General features: G+C 27.8%; 1 protein-coding gene across 1 annotated transcript; it reads left to right on the top strand.

The window, feature by feature from the left end:
* The first annotated feature begins 6,517 nt into the window (after positions 1 to 6,517).
* Positions 6,518 to 11,514, top strand: LOC113871455 (cucumisin-like). The gene is made up of 9 exons (XM_027508551.1): positions 6,518 to 6,612; positions 7,411 to 7,505; positions 7,600 to 7,834; positions 8,208 to 8,730; positions 9,545 to 9,648; positions 9,772 to 9,993; positions 10,083 to 10,194; positions 10,358 to 10,571; positions 10,985 to 11,514. Exons 1-9 carry the CDS (start codon positions 6,518 to 6,520, stop codon positions 11,512 to 11,514), a joined length of 2,130 nt encoding a protein of 709 aa, XP_027364352.1.
* The last annotated feature ends 831 nt before the right edge of the window (positions 11,515 to 12,345 follow it).

The following is a 12,345-nucleotide window of genomic DNA, read 5'->3' on the forward strand; positions in this document are numbered from 1 at the left end:
ATCTATATAAAGAGGCCTTATGCTCCATACTTTGAACTTCAACTTCTCTATACACTTTCTTCCCTTTCTTAGTTCTAACTAAACTCATCTTTGAGAGTTATTGAAGACCATTAGTAAGGACGATGAGCTTCCTCTTGGAGTCCAAGCAAGTGATTGAGCACCCTTCGGAAAACGAGAATTTTCTTTATCTTCTACCTTTCTGAGTTTCTTTTGTTTGAGTTTTTCTCTGTGATTATGGGTTTATTTATCACATTCTTCTTAGTTTATTTTGTTATGAGTAATTAAACCCATAGTTAGGACTATGGCGGATTCTACTACAAACTTTATGTGATTTTTACTTTAATGTTGTTATTAGTTTTTCTTTAATGTTTGGTTTTGTTCTATTGAATTATATTGTGTATGTTAATATTTGATCACCCTTAGCATCCCATAGTTAATTGCATTGTAGGCGATCGCACCACGTGTAATTAACGGAACTATAGGATAAAACGAAATAAAGGGCTAGGTTAATCATATTTAATTCCTTTCTTTCAGCCGTTATTAAATTAACAAACTCATGGGTCTTCATGCTTTCTCAACCAATTACCTTGCATGATTATTGGGGGTGTTTGCTCAGAGAAAAGAATATTGATATTGCATAATCATTGGGTGTTGATAGAACTAATTATAAGTGGTTGGCAAATATTTGAATACCAATATTAGGATTAAATTAATTAGAACCTAAAGAAGTGTAGTAGATGAACTCATAAGTCCTAAACTCATCTCATCTGATCTTTCTCATATATTCTATTACCGTTTTTTAAATTTATTGTTAAAATTAAGCTCTATTTTTTGTCTATTACAATCTTGTTACGTTTAAACAATTGAATAAGTTATTCTTGATACTTGAAAATAATTTCCGTAGGACGATAATTTAGAAATTCTTTTTGAAAAACCTTTATTACTTTTTTATGGGTACACCACGAACACAGTTCCCGCTAGATCCAACGGCACAGACACTTTGAGACAGTTTGCCAACAAAGATGGATTTTCCGACGAGCTTGTCGAGATCGGACTTGCTAAGGTCCGGTGGTAGCGATGGACTGAACCTGAGAGTCAAGGAAGTGGGTATTGGGAGGGATGAAGGGGACGAGTGCAGATTGGAAAGGAAAGTTTTTGAGCTTGATCTTGCAGAAGTATGGAGAAGAAGAAGGGTGAACAAGGGAGCGTGCATTCTTAGAAGCAACGGGAATCTTGAGGACAAGGATACCAACGGTTAGGCGCGCGAAGGGGCAAGGATCCATGGCGTGTGACAGAGGGAGAAAGAAAGGGGGAGATAGAGAAAGTGAATGTTAATGGAGAGAATGCAATAGCGTGGAAGGGTATGGAAGAAGCATGGCGGGAGAGGGAGGGACCAGGCGAGATTGCACTTGCAGAGCGGCAATGGGCGGGAGTTGTGCAAGCTGGGATTAGAAATATTAAAAATCGCAAATAATATAATTTTAAATAAATTATTTATAATAATATATATTTTTTATAATTTATTATATATTTCTTTTTATTGGTATAAATTTTTTAAGTATAATATTCATAATTTTTTTTTAAAAAAAAAAACCACAGCGCACACCATAATTATAGCGCGTGAAGCACTGATTCAGTTAACTCAAAATGACGTATGCCACTTCTTTCAAAGCCTCAAGACAAGTATATCATCAATACAAAATGGGTATTCAAAAATAAATTGAATAAAAAATGAAAAGTAGTAAAGAACAAAGCAAAGTTATATAACCACAAAAAAAATGTTTGTTAAACTATTTCTTGTATTTCTTACACAACGTCGCATTAAATTATTTTAAATAGATGTAAAAAGTTTTTTTTTTAATGGAATTTATAAAAGAAACTTTTTTATCAAACAACCTCTTGGATTTGAAATCGTGTATTTTCTAAATAGTGTCATTTCTAAATAATGTCTATCTTAAGAAAAACTTTATACGAAAATAAAATAAGTTTTAAGAGTTTGGTGTGATAAATTAAGTTAATTTTTTTTTATTGTAAATGACTTTTTTAGAAGAAAAGTTGATGTTACACTTAATAAGAAAATTTATCACCATTAGGATTATAATACAAATATACAAGGATAACATTGTTTTTAAAGTTATTAATAATTGTTTGTGCATGAAACTTTTGAAAGTGATGAAGAGTGAACCCGAGATAAATATGATATTGAACTTTCTTGATTCCAAATTAAACAATCGGAAAATGATCATTCATCAACAGAATTATACTAAGAAACTTGTACAGAAAATCAAAATAGATGAATCAAAACTAAAAAATACCTCCATCTTCAAAGAGAAAAGCGTCATCTATCTCTCAACCTTTATTTAAGAAAATGAAACTTGAAGGTCCTATCTTGTTAATAACAACTAAGCTGGAACTCATCAATAGGAATAATCTTGGTATTATCAAGGCAATAGAGGAACTATATAAAGGCCAAGCAAAATTAAGCTAATCCTGAAATGGCTAATTGTCATCTTTGCATCTTCATGAGTGCCCATGGACTTCAATATGTAAAGGAAAAATAAAGGGTTTTTTTGTCATTGATAAAGGAGTCTTCATGAAGAAAGAAATCATGGAAAACTCATATATACAAATAATGCAACGCATTGAATAGATTGAGCAAAGTTTGCATGAGGTTTTATAAGAGTATAATAACGTTATTTCTACCATATAGAATGATGCTAATCATACAAGCTCTTGTACCCCTCATCTGCAGACGATTTTACCAACAACACAGTCCTCTTTTTCTTATAACACTTTAGACTATTTCCCTTACCTCGTTATAACCTATAATAAATTTGCACATGTGCAATTCTAATCCCTAAATTGTGAAATATAAGTACTATATTTAAACATATTACTTAAGATTCAAGTACCATTTTAAATATACAAAATTACATAAAAAATTTATAACAATAATTAAATCAGTGATTACTTAGTAATTAATTACATGAAAAAAGTTAAAGTTTCTTTATTTAAATAATTAAAAATTATTTTGATGATTAGAAGAGTTTAATTTTGGTATGCTGCCATTATAAAAAAAATTTACACTATAAATTAATTAAAATACATTATAAATATAATTTTTATATTAGTTATTAAAATCCAATGATTTTTATTAATATGACAATTTTTTTTATTGAAATATAGTATAAAATTCATACTGTTAATGTATTTAAATTAAAATCTAATTAGAATATACACTAAAATTAATCTTGAACATACTTATATTTAAAGTTATACCACTGGAGAAAATTGATTTTGAATGATAGTCCAATGGACACTTGGAAGATGTTACAAATGTTTTTTATAAGATTGGGACAGCATAAAATTGTTGAAGACATTTTGGAATACTCCTGTAATAAGAGAAACTTCATAATTAATATATAACAATGTATATATATACTTTGGTTAAATGAGTCATTACAGCATCTATCTTTAATGACAATTTTGAATATTATAATTAAGAAGACTACTTTGACTCCATCAACGTGTAAGAATTCTTTAACAAATTGTCCATATTTTATTCTGGTCCCACCTGATCATACCTTATGATTAAGAAACATATATTAAATTTACTCATCAGATCCTTTGGATGATTTGTCCCTGTTGTCATTTTTAAGCAACTTATTAATGACCAACTCTTCATACGGTTGCACTATTAGCATTCGACCATGACCAATATAGAATTGATGTTTGCCTATTAAGTTATAGGAGTACTATTCATAAAACATTAATCTTATTTACATCAAATTATTGAGTTTAATTTTAATATATTCTTAATATAATTTTTTTATAATATCAACTAGCTAAAAATCGTTTTAAATATGACTCTTAAAATAATTATTATAAAAAATGATTTTTAATTACGCAACAATTAATATATTTAAATTAAAAAGTATTGAAATTAATTATTCCTATACTTTGATTAAATTCTTATAAATATAATATCTCTATCTTTGGATTTGTTTTGGACACCCATTTATGACTGCCATGCCAATGTGTTTGTTTGAGCAGCATTATGCTTTTTTGCACCGTCTTCCCTTCCTTCTCTAGTTGTCCAAGAAGATCGTTTTCTCTTTTGCCCGAAAGGATTTAAAATTTCTGTGTTCTTTGTGTCTTGTAATTATTAGTTTTATGAAATTTTACTTTTTATATCTTTTGATTTTTCTAATATGTTATAATATAATAAATTTACAATTTTATAGAAGCATACAATCAAAACTACATAATCCCGACATTGTACTATTTAATATATATATATATATATATATATATATATATATATATATATATTTTAAGCTTTAATTTTAACAATATAGGTTCAAAAATAAATTGTGTCATCAATAACTAACAATGCATACATGTATTTTATTATCCTTTAACATAGAAATACAGTTTATGATCCTCTAACACAAACATGCACCGCAACGTGATTGATACATTCAGATATTCAAAAATAATATTAAATTTTAATTGATTTAGTACATAGTTACTATAAATTTATTAGAGATCTTTATTTTATTGTTATTAAAAAAGATACTTTTATTATTTTAAAATATGTAAATATTTATATTATAATTTTATATGCTTTAAATTTTGACTTGGATGGATAAAAGTAACAGATTTTGTAATAAGTTTTAGAAAGTATTTTTTTAAGAATATAATTCTTGAATTGTTTAAAAAGTTAAAAGTTATGAGATTTTAATATTTTTCAAATACAAATACTTTAAGAGGAGTAACGTGCAAATTTCTTTAGAAAATGTATATAAATGAATTAAGAATTGGTCGAAGAGTCGATTCAGAGGCTCAATTTGTCTGCAAGGATCAAGTCAGAATTGTTATGTTGAGCACTATTTCGGGGAATGTGATCGCGGACTTTAACCAAATCTTTTTAAGAGTAAATCATTATTTAATCCTCTAACTTTAGTAATTATTAATAATATATCTACTATTCTTGTTGTTATATTACTAATTATTTATAAATTTATGAATTATCTTTTTTTCAGTGCATAACTTTTAATTTATGAAAGTATATATTTAAAAGAATTAAAATAAATTTAAAGAATAAAATATTATATTATATACCAAAAAATGAAATTTATATAAATTTAATTATTCGAATAAATATGAAACATAAAATTAAAAATAAAAAATATACATGGTTAAGAAGCATATTGAAGATAAATAAATAAAAAACAGAAAATGTCATGTGACACTTCAAGGGAAAAATACTGAATAATATATAAATTATTTTATATCATTAATTATTTAGATATAAATAATATTAAATATTTTTTATTTATGTTAAGCATATATTAATAGAAATATTAAAACTTACTTTATGAAAAAATATTAAATTATTTATATAATATAATACATAAAATTTACTTGATATAAATTTAATTATTAAAAAATATAAAATACATAATAATAAGAGAAAAACAAAAGGTTAAGAATGTAAGAGGTTAAAAAATATAAAAAAAGTATAGCAAAAAACAAACTAAATTAATAAAAAAAATAGTTATAAATTGAAATATTGTCAAAAAATGAAAAAGAAGTGAAAATGCCATATGCCCTTTTTAGTAGAAGAGTTTGACAATTGAAAATAAGAAAAAAAAAATACAACATATGGTACTTAAAAAAAGAGTTGAAAAAATAAAAAAACAAAAAGTGATGTGACATTTTTAATAAAAAATGTTTAATAATATATATAAATGTTTAAAAATAATAGCACCTTAGTCAATAATCAAACGACAAAACTCAGTCAACACCAATTGGAATTATAAAATCTAATTCATGCTTGACCTTTATGAGACATTTTTTGGGATTGGAATCGTACGCGCAACAATTAATTTCACTCGTCACACTAAACTGAATTGGTCCTTTTATTTTTTCATTCTTTGGATATAGATGAATAGGTCTTGCTTGTGATTAACTTTAAATAATGAGAAAGAAAACGAAGTTAGGAAGAAACCACCCAATTGGATTTATTCATATAATTCCCATTGCATTGCCAAGTCTCTATAGCAGTTCCCATTCTTTCATTATAAATATGCCATTTGGGAATTAGTGTGGAAACATATGTCTACCAGAGTTTATTAGGGGATCATTAATTTCATCTTCATCTTCATACATTTCCATTGCCAGAAAGATGATCTCTTTGAACTTATGCCATTTTCTCCAAATATTTACATGCATTCTTCTTTTCATCGGGACAAATTGTGAGGATGGGCGAAAGGTAAGTAATCTCTATACGCTGTTAATTACTTAACTTGCAATCCAACTGGTAAGCATTTAGTTTAGTTTATTTTTGAAAAATAATTACTTGCATTTTTCGGAAGTATCACCCTAGGGCTCATAAAATTAAGTTATTCATGTGGTTCAAGTTTGGGTGATTTTTAAAAATCATATAAAATAATCTTAAAATTTTATATTATTTTATAATTTATCTTACTATGTGATCATATGCAATGTATATATGCAGACCTACATTGTTTACATGGGTGATCATCCTAAGGGCGTCAAATCCACAGAATTACTTCATAATAGTATGGTTCAGCATGTCCTCGGCAGGTTATTCAATTACCTCATATTTTCGTTTTAGTGCATCTAAAGTTACAACCATTTTTTCTTACATTAGTTTATATATATATATATATATATATATATATATATATGTATATATGTATATATATATATATGTTAGTGTTTTCTCTACCTGCTCAACATTTTTTTTTATCTTTGGAAATATTAATTACTTTGACAACTTATTAAGGAACTGAATATGCTAATTTCTGCTTTAACGATCCAGTAAAATTAATGATGTTAACCATTTTGTTAAGTCTTTTATTTTTCTGCAAAATTTATTTTTGTTTGATTGGTTAAAAAAATAATGTCGCTATCATTTTTAGATTAGTAAACAAATAAAATAAAGAAATTAATTGTGAGATTTAATGACTACAAAATAAGTATCAGATACAAACGAGAAACAAAATGATTGGCACGTAAGGTTAATATTGCCTGCATTGATATAATTTAATTTTGTCTAATCAAAATGAAATTACTAAAATAAACATTATATATTTATGTTAATAGTGTGATGTATTATACTAATAATATGATATATTAATGATATAATCAATTATATACTAATGGAATTATCTATTAATCATTAGTATTAGTGTAGATCTGTAATGTCTACACTAGCTAGTTAATTTAATTTCTATTAAACAAAGATTATGCTAATAGAGTTAAATTCAACGTCAAACCATTACTACATATGATATTTTTTACGGTTATTATTTTCTATGAAAATGTGTTAGAGAGTATTATATACTATAATATTTACCATTTCAAATGGCATCCATTCAGCAAATTTGCACCAGATGCTTTGCTGCATAGCTACAAGAAGAGTTTTAATGGGTTTGTGGTAAAGCTTACAGAAGAGGAAGCAGGGAGAATGGCAGGTATTGATTAGATGCTTCTCTAACACCCATAATACCAGTTGGGTATATTAATATTGCATTTATTTTGATGAGTGAGGTTTTCATATTTGCTCAGAATTGGACGGTGTAGTCTCAGTTTTCCCAAACAAAAAGAATAAGCTCCAAACAACAAGGTCTTGGGACTTCATAGGCTTCCCTCAAAATGTCAAAAGAACAACTATAGAGAGCGACATAATCATTGGAGTAATTGACTACGGGATTTGGCCTGAGTCTGAAAGTTTTAATGACAAAGGATTTGGTCCACCACCAAAAAAATGGAAGGGCACTTGCCATAACTTTACCTGCAATAAGTAAGTAAAATTTATCACACGTACATACTTTAATAATGAATAAACCTTCATTTTAATTCATAAATTATGAATATCAGTCATTTTTAATCCTTAATTTTGTATAATGTTTTTCACTTAAATTTTTTTTTTTATGAAAAATGATATTATGGAAAATTATTAAAATGAATAACTTTTTTATAAATTTAAAATAAAAATTTAAAGTCAAAAACTAAAATGACTATCACTTACAATCTCAAAACTAAATAAGGATTTAATTATTGTATAAACTTCTAAATAAAGACATGCATAGCAATTCGCTCAATTCATACATAAAAGTTTGATAACATAAAGCATTTCTATATGATTAATGCAAGTTTTCACAATTTCTTTGTAGTAAAATAATTGGAGCAAAATATTTTCGCATGGATGGTGCCTATGGAAAAGATGACATGATATCTCCAAGGGATTCATTTGGGCATGGAACTCATTGTGCATCTATTGCTGCTGGAAACTCAGTTAGTTCTGCGAGTTTTTTTGGCTTAGCCTCAGGAACTGCAAGAGGGGGAGTTCCATCAGCACGTATTGCTGTGTACAAACCATGTTGGGTGTCATCAGGGTGTGATGATGTTGATGTGCTTCATGCATTTGATGAAGCAATTGCTGATGGTGTTGACATCATTTCCATTTCACTAGGACCTGTTCAAGTAGTGTATCCATTCTATTTCAACGATGTATTTGCAATTGGAGCTTTCCATGCAATGAAGAAAGGCATATTAACATCCCATTCTGCTGGTAATAATGGTCCACAGACTTACACAATCTCTAATAATGCACCATGGTTACTTTCTGTAGCTGCTAGCACTACTGACAGAAAGTTTTTAACCACTGTTCGATTGGGTGATGGTACCCTTTATGAGGTAATTAGCTACAAGTTAAACTATTCACTTATATTCTTATGATTATAATTAAATTTATTTTTAATCTTTTAAAAATTTATTAGCGATTTTTGTTCTTATATATATTTTTAAAACAGTACTACTTATCATCGACTATTTTAAAGTAACAAATAAATTAACATGTCTAAATACATGTTACATTATCAAAACAAAGTAATAAGATTTGTTTCAAAAATTTTAAAATTTATAAGAATTCACATAAACAAAAAAAAAAGAGAATATATTAAAATTAAATCTTGCCATATCTATGGGAAGTAAAGCATTATTTTTCACTAATTTTTTTTTACTTCCACTTTCAATTTTTTTTTTTTTACGGAACATTTTTTCTAACTTTATTACACAATTTATTCTATTTCAAGTTTTTTCTTTTAAGTTTCTAACCACTCTTAATTAAAAATAAGTAACAAAATAATGCTGTGAAAGTATAATTTCCCAGTAAGAACCCTTGTTTTGTAACTATTATTTAGTATGAAAAATGATTTGTAACTAATTAAATATACATAGCTATATATTAGCATAATTTTTTCAAGTTTCAAAATATAATTTGTTTAGAGTAACATTTTCTCTCTTTCCCATTAGATTTGTTTTTAATACATTAATTTCATGATGGTTAAATATACAAACTGGGTTTTCGAAAAATATTTCATTAGAAGAGTTGATGCTCTTTAGTTTCTTGTGAGGCCCCCTCCTCACATAGGTGGTGAGTCTTCTTTTACGTTTTTTTCAAAATAAAAAAACAAACTAATTAATCCTGAAATGTTTATTCAATATTCAGGGAATTTCAGTAAATTCATTTGATCTGAAAAATGAAAGCTATCCATTAATTTATGCTGGAGATGCAGCCAACATTACCGGAGGATACAATCGTAGCACATCCAGGTACCAACTGTATATATATTATTACCAATCTCTTTTTTTTCTAATTATTTTTGGGTACAAACTTACCAATATCTTATTTTGTACTGAATTTCAAAACTTGATTCTAACATTATCACTACATAGGCTTTGCCTCGAAAATTCTTTAGATGAAAATTTGGTGAAGGGAAAGATTGTTCTATGTGACGGCTTTCAAGTTCCTTCATCTGTGGGATTGGTTTCTGGGGCAGCTGGCATTATATTTAGCAGTGTAACGCCCAAAGATGTGGCATTTACATTTGCATTGCCAGCGATTCTCCTCAGCCGAAAAGATGGGACACTGGTACACTCTTACATAAATTCAACAAGGTACACATTTTTTCATTATAAAGTATGGTAGCTATTTTCTGCAGTCTTAATATGTGATTAATTTATATGATATTGCCTTATTACTACAGCAATCCATCAGCCATTATCTTTAGGAGTGATGAAGGCAAAGACTCGTTAGCCCCTTACGTAGCTTCATTCTCGTCCAGAGGTCCAAATCCAATCACTCCAGAAGTTCTTAAGGTAACCTCATATTTAGGCAAATATTAATCAGTATATTTCGGGCATAAGTTAAAAAAATAATACAAATCATCTTAATTTTTAAAATTATATATCCATTAATTATACCCATCAATTTATCTTATTTAATGTCATTTTCTTATTCTGATTATTTCTAATTTTGTAGCCTGATATAGCCGCTCCAGGAGTTGACATTCTTGCTGCATGGTCTCGTGTTGGTTCTGTTTCTGGTGTCAAAGGTGATAAGAGAATAGCTAACTACAATATAGAGTCTGGGACTTCAATGGCATGCCCTCATGCTAGTGCAGCAGCTGCCTACATCAAATCATTTCATCCTGATTGGTCTCCTGCAGCAATCAAATCGGCATTAATGACCACTGGTAATGGGTGCATGTTCTCAATTCTTGAATCACAAGAATAGAGCTAAAGAATTTTTATTTATTTATTCTCGAGTGTTAGTTTAGTTTTTCTATGCAGGAAATAACAACCAAGAGCATTTTTGTTTTTACATTTTAGTAACAATGATTTGGAAACAATTAATGTTAAAAAAAATCAATTTGTATTTGAGAATGATACTATTACATAATAAAATTTAATATAATTAATTTTACTTGTATATTAATTAAATAAAATCACTTGTACTTTATAAATACGTTTTACCTATAGTTAATTCCACTCTTTTAAATTATAGATTATAGAAGTTTTTTTTTATGTCTATTAGTATCAATTATGCTATCACAATATTTCATACCCATGAATCGATTTTAATATGCTGGTTATGACCAACTTGCAGCTACCCCAATGAGTGTCGCACTTAATCCCGAAGCCGAATTTGCTTATGGTGCAGGCCAACTTAACCCCATCAAGGGAGTGAATCCAGGCTTAGTATATGATATTAATGAAATTGATTATGTCAAGTTTCTATGTGGACAAGGATATGATACCAAAAAGCTACGATCTATTACAAGTGATAATAGCACTTGTACACAAGCTAATAATGGAACTGTTTGGGATCTTAATCTCCCATCTTTTGCTCTTTCCACAAACACCTCAATATTTTTTAGTGCTGTTTTCCACCGAACTGTTACCAATGTTGGATTGGCTACATCAAGATATAAAGCTAGAGTAACTACACCTCCATCTCTATTAAGCATCAAAGTGGAACCAGAGGTTTTGTCCTTCTCATCTGTGGGTCAAAAGATGTCCTTCAGTCTTACCATTGAAGGGATAATTAATGTGGATGTAGTTTCTTCATCCTTGATTTGGGATGATGGCACTGCCCAAGTAAGGAGCCCGGTTGTTGTGTATGTTGGACAAAATTAATTTGAAGCTGATAAAAAGCTTTCATGTATTCATGGTATTTTTGGTGCGGGTTAGTGTAAGTTATTCAAAGTTAGGTTTTAAATATGTTTTATTCTTTATAAATAAAAATTTTCTTGATTGATGATCCCTAAAATTTTTTGTTTATTTTGGTCTTTATAATTTTTATTTTTATTAAGAGTCTATTATATTACTGTTAAAGGGAAAACAGAAATGTCATGTTTCATTATTCTGTCAAATTACTAGAAACAAAAAATATTAATCTATAAACGTTAAAATTAAAATTTATAGTAATATTTATTGTGATGTTTGAAATAATAATACAATTATGTGGAAGTGAAATTAAATTGAAAAATTAACTTTTAACCATTATAAATAATCAGTTTACAATTTTGGTTTTCTAAACTCTTACTTAAAGCACAATAGTATGTTATTTTATGAATAGAGGAGTAAATTTAGTAACCAAAAATAAATGAAAATATAAAATATTTATAGGATTCTATCAATCATAGAGCTCAAAGCTTAGAATTGCTAATAACATTTCAAAAATCAGCCAAAAAAAAATTTTTATGTGCAAAATTGAATTTGGACACCGAAGATAAATTGATCACATTAAGTTCTTAAAAACTAGGAACTAAAATTAAAACAGTTTGCTAACATTCTCCCACTTGATCCATTTATTCCATTATTAACCATAATAAGAAACTAAATATATGAGTCATAGTAATAGTTTCTCTAATGGTGAGTGTTATCTCCCATGTATTATAATATATTAAATCTTTCAATATTAGCTCTCAACTTAATAAATAAATCACATGTTCATTTAAGGTTAAA

Source organism: Abrus precatorius, unplaced genomic scaffold (assembly GCF_003935025.1).
Source record: "Abrus precatorius isolate BTA unplaced genomic scaffold, Abrus_2018 Scaffold7, whole genome shotgun sequence".
Lineage (NCBI taxonomy): Eukaryota > Viridiplantae > Streptophyta > Magnoliopsida > Fabales > Fabaceae > Abrus > Abrus precatorius.